The following is a 19,866-nucleotide window of genomic DNA, read 5'->3' on the forward strand; positions in this document are numbered from 1 at the left end:
TAAAAAAAAAAAAAAAAATCTAAAAATTTTTAGAAACTGAAAAAAAAAAAAAAAAAAAAAAATCATGGAACTGAAAAAAACTTTAAAAAGTAGTCCAGATTAATTTTTCAGTTTTAAATCTTATTTTATTTAGTTTCAAAAATATTTTTCAGTTTAAAATATTTTTTTCCAGTTGTTTTCTTAAATAAACTTTATGTCCCTGCTGTAGCTCCATAGAAGGTTGTTTTGGCTGAATGAAGCCAGGCGTGGCGTTTCTGACGGATCCTCCATCTTGTTTCCACCCGGCAGCTGGAGAGCGCCCGTCAGTCCGCGGACAGGAGCAGCCACCTGGTCGGCGCCGCCCACGAGGAGCTGCAGCAGACCCGGATCCGCCTGGAGTCCACGTCCGCCCAGCTCAGCCAGCTGCAGAAACAGGTCCGCTCCAACAGGGCCGCAGCAAGCCATCTGGGGGCCTGGGCACAGTTTAACTCGGGGTTCCCCTCCTTACCAACCCTGCACAAACAACATAATACCAAGGATGTTTGACTAGTTTCTTATATCTTAGTACACTTGCAATAAGACGAAATTAGATTATGTTTCCTGCAACATGGGTAAATAATAACAGAGACATGACATGCCAGTGGAACTATTACTTTTTCATCTCTGTTACTGACTTAAAACAAGCACCTAAATCTGGCCAAATAGTTACTTATAAATCAGTTTTGTCTTATTTCAAGTGTACTAAGATATTTGCACCAGAAACTAAACATCTGGTAAGACTTAGTGTTTTTTGCAGTGTACGTCATACTTCTGTTACTTCTGGTTGTTGATTTTATCCTTACAGGCGTAGCAAACCAGCAAAGATGCTCTAATTAATTAGCATTTTGAAGTTCAGAGTGGTAAATAAGAATGACGTGTTAATTCAGCTATGTGAAAGTCACATCTGCAGACAAAGGCTGAATTTACAGAGAGGAAGTTAACAAGTTTGATGTCTTTTGTTTTAAAATTTAGAACAAAAAGTGTAGGTAGTGCAATCACTATAAAGTGCTCTTGGGGGCCCCCTGGTGGCTTCATCAGTCTGAATCTGTGGTGCAGCTGGCGGCCCGCGAGGCGAAGCTGAGGGAGCTGGAGGACGCCCTGTCGCGGGAGCGGGACACGACCCGCCGGCTGCTGGGGGAGAAGGACCGGGAGATGGCGGAGATGAGGCAGCGCATGCAGCAGCAGCTGGACGAGTACCAGGAGCTGCTGGACGTGAAGCTGGCTCTGGACATGGAGATCTGCGCCTACAGGAAGCTGCTGGAGGGAGAGGAGGAGAGGTAGCTTCAGCCGCCTATTATGTATTTTCCAGGCATGTTTCCATCTTACAGCACAATCCAGTAACTATATTACCTTCGGTTGTTATAGAAATTCTATACTTCTATATCAAATATGACTTAAAAGAAATCTTCAACTTACATTACCGGTGTCAGGTTGGGTTGGCTGCCTGGCATTTCCTTAAATAAAAAACACCAAAGAATTATTAAAATATGAAAAATTAAACGGAATAAAATCTGTTTTTGATTTGATTTGATTTGATTTTGAATCGATCGAGTTTCCAGGACCTTGGATTAGATTTTTTCTGTTCCTCTGATGAACGTTTGTCCTGCAGGCTGCGTCTGTCCCCCAGCCCTCCTCCCACCAGAGTGACAGGAAGCCGCTCCTCCACCTCCGTGGCCCACTCCCGCTCCATCCACGGCAGCGCTCGCAGCTCCCCGGCAAAGAGGCGCCGCCACAACGACACCGACAGCGAGGCGTCCAGCTTCGCCGGCGGAGCCGTAGCGCGCACCCGCATCACCCAGCAGGCCTCGGCCAGCGGGCGGGTCACTGTGGACGAGGTGGACCTGGATGGGAAGTTCGTCCGACTCAGCAACAAGGCGGATGAGGTGAGAGAGTGGAAAACAGCTTATGGTGTTCCTCAGGGATCCGTCCTGGCCTCCCTCTTCTTTATCGTCAACAGTCTCAATCAGCTGCATACTTTTTTAGTTTTTGGTTAACTGGTTCTGAACATTATTGCCAAAATCCAGACTGAAAGGATCTGAGCTGAAATGTTAGCAGGTTTCAGAACAAAAGCAACAGAGTGAGGACACAACAGCCAAACTGTTCCCAGGGGTTTGCTTTTTAAACAAAGAAAAACAACTCTTACTGAAAAATTCAAGATGGCAGCCATTTTTCAAGATGGAGAATATATGTTTGCACTAAAATCGGCAGTACTTATTGCCGGTGGCGAACGCAGCTAAACAAAAACTTAGGTTCACTGAACACTAATCCACTAAACAAGTACATCAACTCCGCTGACGCTAAAATGCTAAACACATATAAAAATGAGCAGAAGCTAATGCTAACCATGCAGACGTCCGCATCTTCACCTCCTTCCAGCTGACGACTGGTGTGAGACTCGCTAACAGTCCTGTTTCTGATTCTGTTGACCAAAGTAAAAACAAATAATGTGACTCAAAGTTCATCCAAGTCATGAAAATGGGGAACAATTAATGGGAATAATTGATTTAAAAGGCTTAAAAATGGCAGCCATCTTGAAAAATGATGGAAGCTTGTTTTTATTGACTCAAACAATAAAAACAGCTTTGTGCATTTTTATGCACAAAGCTGTTCCTTTGAGTCTCAGGGTTTGGAAACTCTGTGTTTGATTATGCTGCCCCCTATTGGTGGAAGTAGCTTCCAAACATCTGCTCCTCTCTGACTCCTCCTTCATGTTTTCTGTCCCGTTTGTTTGTCCGTCCTGCAGGACCAGAATCTGGGGAACTGGCAGCTGAAGCGGCAGATCGGATCCAACTCTCCGATCATCTTCAAGTTCCCGGCTAAGTTCACCCTGAAGGCCGGTCAGAGAGTCACGGTAGGCATCGTCTTTACGCTCCACCCCGACCAGCCAATCAGCTCTCAGCTGTTCTAACTGTCTGCCATGTTGGCCGGGGTCAGATCTGGGCCTCTAGCTCTGGAGGAGTCCACAACCCTCCTTCAGACCTGCTGTGGAAGACCCAGAGCTCCTGGGGAACCGGAGACCAGTTCCAGACCACCCTGATCAGCGCCAGTGGAGAGGTAGTGAAAACCAGAAGCTGCCAGGTTTTAAAGCTGCAAAGTTCATGTAAGTTCATGAAAAATGTGTTTTCCTACCAGGAGATGGCCATGAGGAAGGTAACCCGCACTCAGTTTGAAGATGAAGATGAAGACATGGTGAGAGGAACAGCTCGAACTTTTACGATGTTTCCTACCTGATAGTCCAGTAAACCCGGTTTTATTGGGACCAAATCTTCATCACCTGTTCCACCTCCAGCTGCTGTGGCTCTGAGCCAAACCAACCTGTTCCCCTCCTGGCCTGTGGGGGCGCTGCACCAAGAACCACTGAAGGAAACGACACAGAAACCTCTGAAGACACTGAGAGCAACTTCCTTCTTCACCAGATGGAAACAAGATGGAGATTTTAGCATTTGGAGGATTTATCTTTAGTCTTTGGCTAAAGACCAAAGACAATTCTCTTTCTACCGCTAGGCTAGCATGTTAGCTTTGGTTGTATTTACCCAGAATGCCCTGCGCTGTAGTCCACTTCCTGCGTTTGGAGCAGTTTCTGGTCCTCTTGGCTTTCACATATGCATTCAAATCAAACCCAGAGTTTGATTATGCAGTCACAAGAGCCATGTGCAGACCGCTTTAATCCAACTCCAGTCCATCTGTCTAGTCAAAGCCTGGTCCGGTTGGTGAGGTGTGAATGCTCATCGAATTGTTGTTCTCCAACCACTAAAATCTGACGCCTCCATCTTGTTTCCATCTGGTGAAGAAGGAAGTTGCTCTCAGTGTCTTCAGAGGTTTTTGTGTCGTTTCCTTCAGTGGTTCTTGGTGCAGCGCCCCCACAGGCCAGGAGGGGAACAGGTTGGTTTGACTCAGAGCCACAGCAGCTGGAGGAGGAGCAGATGATGGTGTTTTGAACCAAGTCTACTGAACTATTAGGTGTGAAAACAGCCTTAGAGTCAGACAATTTCTTACTCTTACTTGACCTGGTTGAATTTCCTGTCTTCTCCAGCAGGTGGCTCACAGCACCTGCGCAGACGGCGAGTACAACCTGCGCAGCCGGACCGTCCTCTGCGGCTCCTGTGGACTTCCGTCTGACAAATCCAGCAACTGCTCCGTGTCGTCTGTGTCCCGCTCGTTCCGCAGCGGAGGAATTTCCGAAGGATTGGTGCCACAGTCGTATGTGTTCAGCAGCAGCACACCTCGTAAGGTAGACGTCCGCCCATCGCTGTAATGTTCAGAGGTGTCTGGGCTTTGTTTGAGCCTTTTTTGAGCTTTGAGTTGTTCTCTCTGACCTTTTCAAACTGTGTTTTCTTCCAGACTGGATCCAGGATGGAGAGCTGTCCGATCATGTGAACACATCGACCAATGAAGAAGTTTACATTTTATCTGAGTAGTGTGTAGAAAGTATTAGCTTTTAGTTTTCTTTTTATACTTTTAACATTTTTCAGGTTGTAATAATTCTGACTTTTATATTAATTTCCATTGTGCACCCATGCATGCTTAAAGATATGACTTGACTTATGGTTAAAAGTTTAGTTTTTCCTTTAAGAAAAACTAAGAGGAAATGTTTTTGTATGTTTTTTTCCTTTTATATTCAATTCTGTTTCTGGTCTTTCAGCTTCAGTTAAATCTGACTGGTGTCATTATCAGTAACATTATTTTAGCTAAACTGGGCTACATAACTGCAGAAAATGTATTTTCCTGATATAAATAAAAATATTTTCTAAAAATTTATTTTTGAAATTTTGTTCATCTCTCTTTGTTAGCGAACCATTAAAATGTGATTTTATATAAATGGGCTCCTCACGACACTGACAAAATTAATTTGAATCTATAAAAACAAGGTTCCTGGGATATTTTTTGGTTGTTAAAAAGTTAAATCACATTTTATTTGTCAATAAAGTGACTGGAATTTAACTTTGCTTTAATATTTATTTTGTTCCAGGACAAAATAAATGTAAGGCCAGATAAGGCTAATTTTGAAGTTAGTAAACAAAATATTCAGTTATCAAGCTAAACATTTATGTTTTTTGTTTAAATGAATAATGCAGAAATTATTTTATTGTTTGATCATGAAAGAAAAATACTTTAAAATGTCCCACTTGAAGAAGATTTGTATTGAAAGTTTTGTCCTAAAGAGCTTGAAACGTGACGCATCTCGCTTGTATATTGTTTTCGCTGATCGAGCTTTTATTTTGAAATGGCAGCTTTTATTTTTTTGGTTTTGTAGTTCTGAACCCGGAAGTGTTCTGCTCGGTCGGAGCACTGCAGCTAATCTTTCGACCTGCTGATCTTCACCAGGCTGTAGGTTTTTCCAGAGTTTATTTTAAAGACTGTATAACCTGATGGTAAAATGAAAAACATATTTAATGATCGCAGATTGTTTCTGGTTATTTCATGTTTGATAAACTCAAGAGAGCAGCAGGAAGCTAACAGCTGTTAGCACCTGAAGATTAACAAACAGGAAACTAGAGTTTACAGAAGTTATGTGAAATAAAATGGACAAAGTACGTTTTCATGGATAAAATTATTACATTTGATATAAAGTTTATTCTCCTCAATTTTTCTGTATGTGTGAATTTTTTAAACCTGGACTCTTGTAGCAGCTTGACGTCATTATCATTTATTATCACTATCATTTCCAAAATATTTTTATTTTCAAATTAAAAAACTTGATTTATTTTATATTTTTGGATATACTTAAGCAAAAAATACATCAGAATATATTAAGAAATCTCAGTGTTTTTCTGTTTGTTAAATTGCTTGTTTTGAAATCTGTTGTTTATATTTAGCAAAACAGTTGACAAAGTTTTATTAATATTTCTGTTTTAGTATTTCTTTAATTTCTAACACAGCATGCCTGATTTTTTATTTTTTTTTTACCTTATCCTTATTAATGTATTAGGGTTTTATAGGATTTATTTTACCTTTCCAAGTTAATTTGTCATTTTCTGTAATTAAAAAGAAGGCACAAACTGTTTATGCATATATTTAAAGATATATCCATTTTTATTTTTTATTTTGGATAAATTATGTCGTTTTGAAATGTGTTGTAATTAGCAAAATCATTTGACAAAAATGTCTTATTCAGCACTTCCTTAATTTATTTTTGCTTTTATTTATTTAGTTTTTGTAGCAGTTTGTTTTTGTGTTTCAGAATCTGTTTCACAGTATATCTATTTTTTTTTTATTTATTTTGGGTGAATTAGAAAAATGTGAGCCAAACCTTGTGCATGTGAGCATTTGTAGATTTTTCCACATGGTTCCACAGCTGCTGCTTTCTGTGTTTTATTTATTTAAAATAATAAAGCATGGATTCTGAATTTAGAGAGAAACTCTGGTGTTTTATCGGTGTTCACCAGCCTGTCTGTTTTCTTCCCAGGAATCCGTCTCTGGATGCTGAACGTCCGCGCTCTGCTGGGGATCGGCTTCCTGGTGACCTCGCGACCTTGCGCGGCCTCTCTCGCTCAGGCGGGGTCATGCTCTGTGTCTGCTGCAGCTGACCGCCACAGGAGCCACTGTTTGACGGGCAGAGCGGCGTCTACGATGGCCCACGCCGTCAGACATCTCGGGTGAGTTCTCAGAGAGTGTGTGGGCTAAAGACCCGGGTGTGTGAGGCGAATCTGAGCTCTGGACTCGCTGCAGGCAGGAGGAGGCCCAGAAGATCGACGAGGAGCTGTTCAGCGAGTACGGCTTCAGCGTGGATCAGCTGATGGAACTGGCCGGACTCAGCTGTGCCACGGCCGTCACACGGGTCAGAACCTTCACAGGAACACGCAGGAGATCCGGGTTTTCAGCTGCTTCAGGCAGGAAGCGTCAGCATTTCAGAATAAAAGCCCCTCATTTCCACCTGACTCCACTCCCCCTTCAGGAGGAATTTCAGGATGACGGCCATTTTACAAGATGGACGCCGTTTTTGAGCCTTTTAAACTAATTGCTACCATAAAATGCTTCCCATTTTCATGACTTTTGGTCGTCCTGTTCAAACAACTTTAAAGTGACGAAATGCAGCAGAGCCAGAAGCTGAAGACTTTGCAGTTAGAAAGTTTCACACCAAATGTCAGACTGAGAGTCAGTCATCTTATTGGTTAGCATCTAATTTTTATTGTTTAGCATTAGCTAATCCACTCATTTTTTTGTGTAGCAGTCTAACGTTAACTTCTGCTAAATTAGTTTGTTTAGCGGTTTAGGGTTAGCTTCAGTTTTTTATGTTTATTGGTTTAGCAATAGCTTCCACAAATTGTTTTTGTTTAGCGTTAGCATCTGCTAATATGTTTTTGTGTTAAGCAGTTTAGTGCTAGCAGAGCTAAGAGTTTTGTTTATTGAATTAGCTGTTAGTGAACCTAAGCTGCCGGTTAGCTGTGGCTAATAACTACTGCTAATTTTAGTGCCAATATATATTCTCCATTATAACCAAGGCGGCCATTTTGAAAAATGTCTACTTGGAAAAAGTAAACACAAGATCTAAAAATATATATGATTACTAAAAATGTGTAGGTTATGATTTGACACCAAACACTTTCAGTAAATATGATTTATATGGCTTCAGTTATTTATGATTTGACACCAGAAGTATTCATCTGTGATCAGTTTTCAAATTTAGGCAAAAACAAATCTTCCTTGACGGCCTCCTTGAAAACTGGCTGCCATTTTGAATCTTTCTTTGGCTAAGGTTTTTATTTTTAGGGTCTTATATTCACATGTGAAGGATTTTGCTGAAATATTACATTTTGTGCAGCTCCGTCAGCGTTCAGGGTCCAGTTCAGCTCTCTGTCTTGGCCCAGTTAGGATACTGGTTTAACTGGGTTTGACCAGATCGACTGGAATCCGCCTCTGCCTGTTTGGGTTTGGTGGTTTAAGGTTTCTGCGGTCGTTTCCAGGTTCTGCAGAGACGGTTTTCTGCCTGATGAACCGAGGTCGTTTGGTCTGGTGGAACGGACAGCGTCCTCCATTTTGTCTCAGGTTCTTGACCTTTGCCCCCTGCAGGCGTACCCGCTGTCCTCTCTGGTCAAAGCCAGACCGTCTCTGCTGGTGATCTGTGGACCAGGAAACAACGGCGGCGACGGGCTGGTCTGCGCCCGACACCTCAAGCTATTTGTGAGTCAGTTTTCCTTCCATGCGTGTTTTTGTCCAGATGATGTTTGGGTTTCCTGAGTCGTTTCGCGCCGCAGGGTTACGAGCCGACCGTCCTGTACCCGAAGCGGCCCAGCAAGCCGCTGTTCCAGGGTCTGACCACGCAGTGCGAGAAGATGGAGATCCCCTTCCTGACGGAGATGCCTGAGGTTGGGTCTTCATCGCTTTGGGCCGTCTGACGCGGAGCGACACGGATCTCTGACTCTGCTTCGTCTCTCAGGCGGAAGTGATCGATGAGGCGTACAACCTGGTGATCGACGCCATCTTTGGCTTCAGCTTTAAGGGCGCCGTGCGGGAACCGTTCGGTTCCATCCTGGACGTTCTGAAGAAGACCACGGTTCCTGTCGCCAGCATCGACATCCCATCAGGTCAGGACTACAAACGTAGAGTCAGTCACAGCTTCCTGATTGGCTGACGGAGAAAAATAAAACTGCTTTATATTAGAAGTTACAAAAAAGTGGAAATAAGAGCTGAATGAAACGTCTGAAGAGTTTGATTACATATTTACACCAGCTGTTCCAACTCCAGTCTGCTTGTCTAGTCAAAGTTCGGTTCGGTTTGTGAGATGTGAACGCTAACCGACCTCTGACCTTTGGTTATCCAACCCTCGGTCTGGGTTTGGTTGAAGTGAAGTCTGGTTCGGTTTGAATGTGAACGCCAAGTGGACCAGAGACGGCTCCAAAAACAGGAAGTGGACCAGAGCGCAGGGCATTCTGGGTATATGCAACCAAAGCTAATGTGCTAGCTTAGCGCTAGCAGCAGAAATGGCTCCTGGTCTTTAGCCTAAAGAGAAATCCTCCATTCTCTAAAATCTGACGCCTCCATCTTGTTTCCATCTGGTGAAGAAGGAAGTTGCTCTCAGTGCCTTCAGAGGTTCTTGGTGCAGCGCCCCCACAGGCCAGGAGGGGAACAGGTTGGTTTGACTCAGAGCCACAGCAGCTGGAGGAGGAGCAGATGTTCTGGTTCCAGTAGAACCGGGTCGACCGGACCCAAGATTAGCGTTGCTCTGGACGAAAACTTTCCATCTGAACTAAAAATAAACTCAGAAGAAATTCATGTAATTAGACTTTATTTACATGTTTTAGTGTTTGAATCTTTATCAGGTTCTGATCCTGGTTCTGTCCGTTTGTTCAGGTTGGGATGTGGAGCAGGGCAGCGCCGACGGCCTGCAGCCCGACATGCTCATCTCTCTGACCGCGCCGAAGAAATCCGCCTCCCTGTTCCGAGGCCGGTACCACTTCCTGGGAGGACGCTTCGTCCCGCCCGCCCTGGAGAAGAAGTACCAGCTCCACCTGCCTCCGTATCCCGGCACAGACTGCGTCTTACAGCTATGAGCTGAAAAACTCCTGATCCGTTTTGGCTGTTTTGCCTCCTGTGATCCAGAAGTTTCTCCTCCAGATCAGCAGTTCTTTGGTTCTGGTTGCTCCTCCTCAGTTTCAGGCTCTCTTGTTGCTCCTGGGGCGAATAAAGCTTCCCTGAACGCTTCCTGGTTGTTGAGTGTTTAGCGCCCTCTACAGTTAAAATCACACAACTCCAGTTCTGCATCTTTGCTTCACATATCAGCACTTTATGATCAGCATCAGAAAAAATAACTTTTTTGTGGTGTGAAATTGTTTGAATCTTAAAATATTCAACATAAAAAACTAAAGCGACACCAAAAAATGAGACAAGTTAAACATTCTGGCTGCAGTAATAAAACTAACAGAGACAGAAGAACTGGACCCGACCTTAGGTTCTTATCACGTTTAATTATATCAAGTGTAGAACTATGAGTTAGTGTAGGGGCGCTGTTTGTAAAGTTACACAGTTAAAAAATAACAGCAATAATTTGAGTTATTTAGTCAGGAAGAAAAATGGAGGTTAATTTTTTAATGTCATGTTTTCACCATTTTATTTGTACATGTCAGGTTTGAACCAATTTTATATGAGGAAGTTAAATATTTAGCTCAATTTATTAATTAATGGAGCTAAATTTAACTTGGAGCTAAATATTTAACAAGCTAAATATTCACTATGAAGGAAAATATTTAGGTCCAAACATTTAGTTAGCAGGCTAACCAGTTAGATCTAAATTAAATGGTTTGGAGCTACATGTTTACTTCGCTAGCTAATTATCTAGCTTAGCTTGAAGCTACATTTAGCTTAAACTGTCTTTTTGCTGAAATGTGCTTTTCAAATAAACTTTACTGACTAAATATTTAGCTTGCTAACATATTTAGTTTGAAACTGACATTTTTAACGTATGAATTATATGTTGAAGATATGAATTTAAAAAATAAAGACCCATTTTATCCAGTTATAAGAGGCTAAATAACCCACATTATTGCTGTTAATCTTTACCTTCACTAACATCAGCCCATAAAAGTGGAAGTAGAGTTCATAAATCAGTGATTATCCATACAGAACCTGTCTGAGGTGCGGCTCCTTCGTCTCTCCGCTGCTGGTTCAGTAAAAACTCTGCAGTGACTACATATGGACCTGGATACGTTAATGCATAATGGTTTCTGATACGACATGCTTCAACAAGACTATGTACAGTTCTGGTTCCATGCTGTCAGCGGACGGCCGGGTCCAGTTCAGCTCGTCCAGAAGAGGCTGGCGATGAAGAGGAGGGTTCTGGCCAGGATGTCGTCATGCAGGTCGGCGCTTGGAGGGAAGTTTTCAGTCTGGGAAGGAAACCTGGCGACAAAAACACCAGAGGGACCAACGACCAGAAAACCAGACAAAACGTCGTCAAAAGAGCAGCGAGGAGCTCAAACCTGGTGTTTTTACCAACAACCATAACATTCACTGTGGTAGAAATAAAACACCACTAAGCATTACATAAATCCATTCCTAACTTTAAACAGAGGAAGAATCATTTAATATTGTTTTAGAAGTTTTTATGTTTTCTGATTTTAAGCTGATGGTTTTTTTTTTTTTAAACATTTGCAGTTTAATGTTCTGCTGTAAATTACATTTTTTTTAATGTCCTGCTAACATCTTGAATCATTTTGGTTGTTTGTGTTGGTTTCAATCTTTTTGGTTTAGTTTGTTTTTCTGTATACATTTTGAAAACGTAAAGTAAACGTCATGGTACCTTTTTGATGTTGATTTTATATGTTTATATTAATAATATATTTTTAAAAACCGATATCACAGCATAAACATTTTACACTCTAGTATTATATCGCCACCTGCAGGCCTGGCGTAGTCACTGCCGCGTTTCGGGAAGTTTCAGTCGACTTCTGGCTGTTATATAGAAAACATACAGCTTTTTTTAGATTAATTAGAAAACAGGTTTGAAAAACACGTTTTGTAGAGAAAAGGTTGTAAAATAACAGGTGTGTGAAACGTGACTCCTAGAATCAGTTCAGGTCATTTAATTTTATTAACTAAGTCTGAAATAGTTAAGATTAGAAAATGTCAGTAAAAAGCATGGCTTCATTGAATATAAATTTAAAAAATGATGGGCATAAACAATTTTTTTATAGGAAAATATTTTTTCATGAAGTTGCAAAAAAAGGCTAACCATCAGTTGCTCCGTTAATAGTTACATTTTTATATTCATTTCTTGTTTTTACCTAATATGTACTTGAGACATTTTTTTGTTTTCTTTGAGGAAACAAAGTTAAACTGTTTTAATCAGTAAACAGAGAAAATATATTCTTTATGTGATGCAGAAACATTTTGCTCTCAGAACATAAGAAATCCTGAAGTTTGCATCATGTTCAACTTTTTGTATCGTTCTGAAAATCTTCAGTATTTTGTGTTTGATGATGAGAAATGTTTCAGCTCGATGTCTCACCTGTGCTATTCTCCGACCTGCACACCTGCACAGTTGTCTTTGCTCTCCGAAGCTATCGCTAAATATTCAGCGTTCCTGCAGGGAAAACAGGAGAAACAAACCGTCAGATGTCAGGAAGACGAACCAGAGAACAGGTGAGAAACGAAGCTTCCAGGTTTCACACAAACTATTCCTGACATGTCTAGTGGAAAAAATTTATTTAAATTCTGGTCAGTTTTTGCAAAAAATCACCCAAAATTAAACAAAAATGTTTTTTCTTTACAACTTGTAGATTTTTCAGAAACTTTTTTATATAAAATATTAGAAATTCATAAAAAAATGCAAATTAACAATTGAAATTATTTTTTAAATAAGAATTTTTTTTTGGCTGAAATGCAAAAACACAACATTCCTTTTGTGAATGTTTGATCATATGTGGAAATCTGTTGATCTGGTGATTATTTATTTGATTAAGTAATTAATAATTGGATAGTAAAAGGTGATTGATGGGAGATTTTTTGCTGATTCTTTACCAGTTGAAGCTAAAACAGATTTACAGATAAATAATGTTTTCTTAAATACTCCTATTAAATAATCAGGACTGATTTGTTACCATGGTTACCACCTGGCAACAGTTTAACCTTTTGTGCTTTTAAGCTAATTAAACCAAAACGTGTTAAACTGTCAGAGCGGATTTAATCCGGATTGAAGTGCGGAGGCAGGAGGACTCACGCCGCCTCTCGAAGCGCTTCCTCCCCGGCCGCAGCGATCTTTCTGTAGCAGTAGATCATCTCTATGAGGAGCCAGAGCTGCAGCCCGATGATGGACACGTACATCATGACCTCTGACACGATGGACGCTGTGCCTCTGGTGGCTGCAGGCAGGAAGCACAGAAACCTCAGCAGGAAACGGGATTTACAGGCGGTGAGGGTGAAACTGCACACAATTTGATTTTTCGCTAGTTTAATATCTTTGGCATTGTTTCAGGTTCAGATCTGATATTCCACCCGTCATCATTGGAAATGTGAAATCTACCAAAATAGATGAGCTAACAATGCTAACACGGATCGGGAGAGCTGCTTGATGCTAGCAAAACATGCTAACTCCGGTTAGCACTGCAAGACTTTCAATGACTAATTATAAGCATTATTTCCGTTAAAATGACGCTTCCTTCGTTTTCAACTGAAATGTTGTCCAGGAAAAGAATCGGTGATTTGAAAGCAGGAGTTCATAAAGGGGTGTGGAGGCTTTTATTTTGGTAGTCCACTTCCAGTTGTCGGCAAGTGAATTCGCACATTAATTAATTTGCACGTCAAACTAATAACTAACCCTTGGCATCTAACGTAAATATTTATTGAAAGAAAACAATGGTAGTCCACTTCCGGTTATTGGTACGTTAATTTGAATATCAGCTAAATGTTTAGCTTTGACCTAAATATTATAGCTTTGAAGAAAATAATTGGCTATTTATTTATTAATTTCGTAGCTAAAACTTTAGCCTGTAAGCTAAATACTTAGCTTCCTAACAGAATTTAGTTTAGTTTCAGTTATTTAGTTTGACATTTATAAACATGGCTGACTGGCCATCGGCGCACCGGGACCTGGCTGCTGGTTGCGCTTTGGTTATCCTGAAAAGTGCAAACCTGCAAAGATTTTCTGTGAAAATTTTATTTCACTAAAATGTTGGTAAAAAATCATAATGGAAGTTATTTTGAGAATTGTAAAAAACACTTCTCATAACATTAACAGCAACATTAATACTTTGTCAGATTTTGTTTTCCAGTTGTATTCATCTGTGACCCTAAAGGTGCGCATAGATCTGTGGCTCCTGTAGAAACATTTGGGTTTGTTTTTACGCCACTGATTGGTTGCTGCTGTTAGCAGCTGATAGCTTTGCTCCTCCCTGATTCTCCAAACTGAAGTTCCTCTGTGCTGCAGGGAAATCGACATCCCTCTGAGTGAAAACGTACGATGTGTTTTCTGAATCAGCACAAGCCCAGCTAAAGTGGGAAATGCTTGCAGTCCGCTTGCTGACACAGGGAAACAAGCTGCTGATCAAGCTTCGCTCGAATCTGCGTCCATTAGGACAGATGCTTTTTACGCTGCACCCCTAAAGAAGGGGCGTCCAAACATTTTGCCACAGGAGCCAAGTTGAAACTCCGCCAGGTCAATAATTTTCCATTTCCCTGAAGTAGAGGAGTCACTGGATGAAAACGGGAATGCTAACATTGCTAATACTCTCTCCATTGCAAGAGGATTTTTAAAAGGTCTAACCACTTCTTTAACCACCTGCAGACGTTTAGGGGCCCCACAAAATCATTCCGACGGTCGCAAATGGCACCCGGACCGCTCTTTGGACACTCCTCCCCACAGTGACAGACAGGGGTGGACACTGCTAAATAAAAAATGCTAGCTGTGCTAAAGTGCTATGTCGACATGGTATTTAGCAGAAGCTAATGCTAACTTCAAGCATGGATCAAGCATTTATATAAATGCTAAATATTTAGCTTGGAGTTAAATAATTATTGTGAAACTAAATATTTTGGTAATGCACATCCAGTTGTCAGAAAGTTAATTTGCATATTAGCTAAATATTTAGCTAATATTTAATGTTTAGGCTGAAGCTAAAAATGTAGCTGGTAAGCGCTAACTTTGAACCATGTGAACAAAAAGCCTCTCAAAACAATTCATTTATATGAACTTTTGTATTTTAGTTTTGTGTATACTTGATACTTGGTCAAGTATACTTATTATAAAAATAAGGACAGGAAATGGAACTGCTGCGCTAACATACTTCAACCACTTCAAAATAAGAGCTTGAATAAAAACAGCTACTAGTTGAAAAATTCTTAAACGTCAGCAAGAAAAACTTCAATGCAGACATCGAACGTAAAAGGAAACCAGGTGAGCTAAACATTTATAAAGTTAGTTAAGAGCTAAACACAAACTTAGCTTCACTGTTAGCGCCTTAATTTATTCTTAATTTAGGATTTTCAGGTGAAAGATGAAGCCCTGTCCCCTCACTGAGGGCTGAAGGTGCAGCTTTCTGACTGCGCCGTACCTTTGGCCACCACGGTCAGGTGCACCACCTTGTCGACGGTGTCGAAGAACTCGTAGTTGTCGTAGGTTAGGGTGCGGTAGAAGAAGCAGCGGTAGGTTCCCGAGTCGTTGAAGGTGACGTTCAGCACGTAGATGGAGGCGTCCTGGATGTCGTTGCTCCTCTTGCTGCCGTTCCAGTCGATGCGATCCTCGAAGAAGTTGTGTTCGATGGTGGGTCCGTTCTCATTGTAGCTGTAGATCTGACACAGAGGAGCAGCTGGACTTCAGATTCAGTTTCTATCAGGTTTTATTATCATTTTCCTCCCATCTGAACAGACTCTATGCGCTGGAGTCTATCAGACGCTAATGGACGGACTTATTTTGGTTCTTCAGTGCATGGAAAGAACAAAAGGTCCAAACAAAGTCTGACTGTCAGGCCCAGTTTGCCTGGTAGATTAAAGGTGGACAGTTAAAAAATTAACAATTTGTGTAATTTAGCCTGTCATGTGGGAGTTTATTTATAGAATTAATATTTTTACCATGTTTATTCATTTATAATTGTACTAGTTTCCTAAATTAGTAATCATAAAGATTAGTTCTTCTAGCGTTTGGAACTTAGCTTTACGTTAGCTAAAGTGCTCGCGAAGCTAAAAGAACCAGCTAACTAAAGCTAATTAACTAGCTTTAGGTATATAAACAACAGATAAGAGATTCAGTTCCACCAGCAGCAGAGTTTAAAATATTTAGCTTCCAACTAAATGTTTAGTTTCAAAGCTAAATATTTATTTTGTGAATTTCATGTTTTGTCACTCTGATATTTGTAAATCCATGAATAACCTGATGAAATGTGAACAACCAAATATTTTTCTCTGTGACAAGCTAAATAAATTAACCCAAAATATATTAATACTTTCTGTGTAACTTTAATGGAACCCCATAAAACGCAGCATGCGGTTCTGGAGAACTGCTCCTGAAACTACAGGAAGTTCTGGTGCTTTGGATGGAAAACTGGAACAAATCCTGATTTTTCTCCTGTATAAACTCTGTGTAACGTTTCTCTCGGAGTTAAAAACCCAGCGCTGTAAGAGCCTCGGGTCTGAACTCACCAGGAGGAAGTCGGACTCCCCGTCGGGCCGGAAGTACCACTCCACGGTGGCGGAGCCCTCCACCTCGCTGCGCCTCTTGCAGGAGATGCAGCCGATCTTGAAGCCTTTTCCCGCCACGGCCTCGGTGTCGGAGTCCACCTCTGCGCAGGCGCCGTCGCACCGCGGCGCTGCTTCCACAGCGGGGCGTTAACATGGTGCCAAACGCATCAAAAACCAAGTAACTCATCTGGTTTCTGGCACAAACATCTCAGTACGCCAGAAATAAGACGAAACTGACTTAGAAGTAACTTTTCAGTAACATACAGCAGCTTGTTTGAAGTCAATAATTCATCAATATTGATGAAAAAAGTTCTAGTTCCACTGTTAATAATTCATTTATAACATGGGAAAAATATATTGTTATATGTGAAATAATCTGCCAATGGAAGCAATAAATGTTTATCAATATTTATTTTTGGCCATTTTTAAAATAGACTTTAATCAAACACAGATCAAAAATAAAGAAAAAAACAACACCAACTAAAACCAACCAATCACAGCCGGAGGCGGGTCTTAGCGCTGTCAATCACCAGCCCTGCTCTCTGCTAAGCTGCAGCTAGCATAACCAAAATACTTAGCATCCCAGTCCACACTACTCCAGTAGATGACGGTTATGCCAACCGCCTTAAAAAGGAGGAGAAGACACTAGCATAGCCTCTGAGGAATGCTAGGCTAGTTAGCATAGCCACCGATGAAGCGGATCAGCGGTTTTCCTGTAACTGTAAGTTGTTTCTCTGCCATTAGCACATTTAGCAGTAAAATAGGTTGATTGACAGCACTAACTCCCGCCTCCTGGCTCTGATTGGTTGGTTTTGGTCCATTTCCCCAGAGCTGGAGGAGGGAGAGAGGAGATCGATGTTTTCACAGNTTATCTGTCTCATAACAAACTGGCAGTTTGAACAAACATGTAAAAGACATTTTTTATAAAAGTTACATAATGCAGGTTTAAGGAATCACTGACTTAAAACAAGCTAATGTTTCTTGCCAAAAACTCATTTAAAAGTTCTTTTTGTCTCATTTCAAGCATATTGGCATATTTAGTGTGAATATTAATGTTTCGTGTTTTTGCAGTGCAGCGGGACTCACCAAACAGGCCGCAGAGCAGAGCGATGAGCAGCAGGGGGGGCACGGCCGCCATGATGTTAGCTCCCTGCACCTTCTACCTGAATCTACCTGGATCTCCTGATCGCTGTTTGGTTTAAAGGACGGAGCTCGTCCGGTGAATGCGGAGGAAAGTGCAAACTGGAGAAACGTTTGAATCCTGGCAGCGTCTCTGCTCTTTGGCTCCAATCTGCAACAGCTTCCCGTCGGTTGCTGGGTTTCTACCTAAAAATTATTGCTGCAGCCTCACAGTGTCCTTCCTGAGCTGTGCGCTTTGGTCCCGAGGTCTAGAGGGTCATCAGAGCCAAACAATAATAACTTCACAATGAGAAATGCGCCTTGAAATGTGCAAACTGCCTCAGCTACCGACTGTCCTCACATCCCGGTGCATGAACGGCTCATGTGAAGGCTGATGCTACGGGAGTTAAATCCAGACCGCAGGGAGGTGAGATGGGAAGAAAGGCTGCCGGGCTGAATCATGGGCCTCCGTTCTGTCCTGCGGAGCCCCAAAACGCGGCGTGCTCCCCGGCCGGACCTATCTGCTGACCCCCGGCTCCTGGACGCGCTGGTTCCGCCGCGCTGGCATCGCAGGCGGCCGCGGCAGGAAAGGCTCTCTCTCTCGGCCCGGAGAGCGGCTTCTGGTCTCTGACGCCACAGCGGCTCCTGTTGTCACGCAGGATGCAGCAGATGCACTGCGGTAAAATAAAGAAATAATAAAAGAAAAGACAGAGACGCGCCGCCGCGCGCGTCAGCAAGGTGATGAGGAATGAGCGCGCGCAGTGGATTTTGAGCTCAGGTGTGATCAGGCCTCCACGAGGCTCCCACGGACGCGTTTCCACGGAGTTAATGGGACAATAACGACCTCACAGCTGTGACAGAGATCGGCCGTGTTCGTGTTTTCGAAGATGAAGTTGGCGTCCGACTCGTAGAATTGTTAAAGGGCGATTCCGCCTAATTTTTCTCTCCCTTTGCCATCTTTAATGTGCTCTGGTTGGAAAACACTTAGACTCCTCAAACCCGGACAGGATTACTCCACACTATTAGAAATACATTTTAAACCCACTTTGGGATTTGGACAATCTCTATTTTTTGAGAAAGTTAAATAAAGGACTATTTCAGCACTTTCACCATATTTCAACTGTTCTAGCTGAAAAACTACAGTATTTTGACTCAGTTTCATAGACACATCATCCATTAAAAAGCAAGAATGGCACTGGGATAAATACAAAGGGGAAAAATGTTTTTAAAATTAGACAGATTAAAAGAAATGTGCAGCTGAGTCGCCACCATACCCTCTAGTCTTTTTTTTAAAGTATTTTGAAATTTACTTTTCAGTGTTTAAATACATGTTTCACAAATCACAAACTGGGTTTTGAACGTTCTGCTAGTAGTGTAGAATATTCTAGTTCAGGTTTGAAGAGTTTAGGTGTTGTAGTTTTTAAACCAGAGGACATTAAAGATGCTCAAGGTAAAGGAAAATTAAGCGGAATCGCCCTTTAGCTATCAATCGGAAGCCAACTTTAGCCTCGTCTCTATTATTGGGTTCACTTCACTGTGAATTTTGATATTAAAATATGCAGAAACACTGAAACAAATAACAAAAACAAACCATCACTCTGTTTCTGTCTGCTTTATAAAGGATTTAAGTTTTTAACGCAGCTGCATTTTACACAACTTCTATAATTTTTTCGAAAATCTGTGTATCTGTGTGTGTGTGTGTGTGTGTGTAGTTATCAGACAGCACAGTCTGTTCTTTGTCTGTATCTCTGGGATTTTTTCATTCTGGGATTCTGAGAGTTTCCAGGAATTATCCACAGCTGCATCGCTTCCTGTTATTTTCCTCATCTGAATTTGTCTGTGACAAAAACATGATTATTAACATTTAGCATATTCCTCTGCAACAATCAGTGCAAAATAAAACCACAAGAAAAAGAGAAAAACAAAGCTATTTCAGCTTCAGAAGTTTGTAAAGTTACATAAAAAATATCAATAATTTGGTTTATTTATAGTTTCATTAGAAAACGTGTGTTCATTTGCAAAGTAATTTTCACCATGCCATTTTCACCATGACATTTTCACCATGTCATTCCTACGTTTACAACTGTTTGAGTTTCAAACTAAATATTTTATTCACCAGCTAGATATTTAATTTAAAACCTAAATATTTAAGATTTGAATTAAATATTTAGTAAGGAAGCTAAACATTTAGTTTGCAAAATAACTATTTTATTTAGAGATAAATATTTAGTTTGAAAAAGAAATGCTTAGCTCCAAGCTAAATATCTATTTTCCAAACTAAACATTTAGTTTTCAAACTAAGTATTTATTTTCCATAGTAAATATTTAGTTCAGACTTAAATTATCTTTATACAGAAATAGCAAACAATTGCTAGTTAGCTTGCAAACTTAACAACAAATTAGATATTTAGGTGGATCACTAAATATTTATCTCATAATTGCTAACTATGTACAATATCTATATTTACAAAATATAATTAGCAAGATGAATATTTATGTCTGAGCTCAACATTTAGTTTTGAAAATAAATAGTTTGAAATTCAAATGTTTACTTTGGATAATATTTAGTTTATGCCTACCTCGAAGTTTTATGCGTTTTTCCTCAGAAAATCAGTGCACTTG

The 19,866-nt window shown here is 41.0% G+C and overlaps 3 protein-coding genes across 10 annotated transcripts in view; 2 read left to right on the top strand and 1 right to left on the bottom strand.

Annotated features, from left to right (window-relative positions):
• Positions 1 to 4,776, top strand: part of LOC106946900 (lamin-A-like) — a 15,055-nt gene extending 10,279 nt beyond the window's left edge. For 3 of the 4 annotated variants that reach the window (XM_015031581.1, XM_015031580.1, XM_015031583.1), the window contains 8 exons: positions 289 to 414; positions 1,075 to 1,295; positions 1,628 to 1,901; positions 2,762 to 2,869; positions 2,953 to 3,072; positions 3,151 to 3,207; positions 4,052 to 4,249; positions 4,360 to 4,776. In XM_015031581.1, coding sequence (XP_014887067.1) covers positions 289 to 414; positions 1,075 to 1,295; positions 1,628 to 1,901; positions 2,762 to 2,869; positions 2,953 to 3,072; positions 3,151 to 3,207; positions 4,052 to 4,249; positions 4,360 to 4,395 — 1,140 coding nt within the window. In that variant the 3' untranslated portion in view covers positions 4,396 to 4,776. The remainder of the gene's footprint in view (positions 1 to 288; positions 415 to 1,074; positions 1,296 to 1,627; positions 1,902 to 2,761; positions 2,870 to 2,952; positions 3,073 to 3,150; positions 3,208 to 4,051; positions 4,250 to 4,359) is intronic. The other variant, XM_015031582.1, reaches the window with a different exon arrangement.
• A 462-nt stretch (positions 4,777 to 5,238) lies between these two features.
• Positions 5,239 to 17,848, top strand: naxe (NAD(P)HX epimerase). Of its 3 annotated transcripts, XR_001424861.1 has the most exons (8): positions 5,239 to 5,346; positions 6,425 to 6,614; positions 6,688 to 6,796; positions 8,029 to 8,139; positions 8,214 to 8,324; positions 8,396 to 8,543; positions 9,310 to 9,623; positions 17,836 to 17,848. XR_001424861.1 is itself a non-coding variant. In XM_015031594.1 (7 exons), exons 2-7 carry the CDS (start codon positions 6,439 to 6,441, stop codon positions 9,507 to 9,509), a joined length of 855 nt encoding a protein of 284 aa, XP_014887080.1. In that variant the 5' UTR covers positions 5,239 to 5,346; positions 6,425 to 6,438; the 3' UTR covers positions 9,510 to 9,660. The 3 variants fall into 3 exon arrangements, 2 of the variants coding, with proteins under 2 accessions (XP_014887080.1, XP_014887081.1); XM_015031594.1 differs by lacking the exon at positions 17,836 to 17,848 and having other exon boundaries at positions 9,310 to 9,660; XM_015031595.1 differs by lacking the exon at positions 17,836 to 17,848 and having other exon boundaries at positions 5,285 to 5,350; positions 9,310 to 9,660.
• Positions 9,904 to 17,895, bottom strand: LOC106946905 (sodium channel subunit beta-1-like). Of its 3 annotated transcripts, XM_015031597.1 has the most exons (7): positions 17,606 to 17,895; positions 17,212 to 17,513; positions 16,087 to 16,256; positions 15,003 to 15,240; positions 12,674 to 12,815; positions 11,963 to 12,037; positions 9,904 to 10,854 (listed from the first exon to the last, which is right to left on the bottom strand). In XM_015031597.1, the coding sequence occupies exons 2-6, from the start codon at positions 17,261 to 17,263 to the stop codon at positions 11,968 to 11,970; spliced, it is 672 nt and encodes a 223-aa protein (XP_014887083.1). In that variant the 5' UTR covers positions 17,264 to 17,513; positions 17,606 to 17,895; the 3' UTR covers positions 9,904 to 10,854; positions 11,963 to 11,967. The 3 variants fall into 3 exon arrangements, with proteins under 3 accessions (XP_014887083.1, XP_014887082.1, XP_014887084.1); XM_015031596.1 differs by having other exon boundaries at positions 17,212 to 17,895; XM_015031598.1 differs by having other exon boundaries at positions 16,087 to 16,253; positions 17,212 to 17,893.
• Positions 17,896 to 19,866: the final 1,971 nt, after the last annotated feature.

Source organism: Poecilia latipinna, unplaced genomic scaffold, assembly GCF_001443285.1.
Source record: "Poecilia latipinna isolate Pla-1442-1.1 unplaced genomic scaffold, P_latipinna-1.0 Scaffold211, whole genome shotgun sequence".
Lineage (NCBI taxonomy): Eukaryota > Metazoa > Chordata > Actinopteri > Cyprinodontiformes > Poeciliidae > Poecilia > Poecilia latipinna.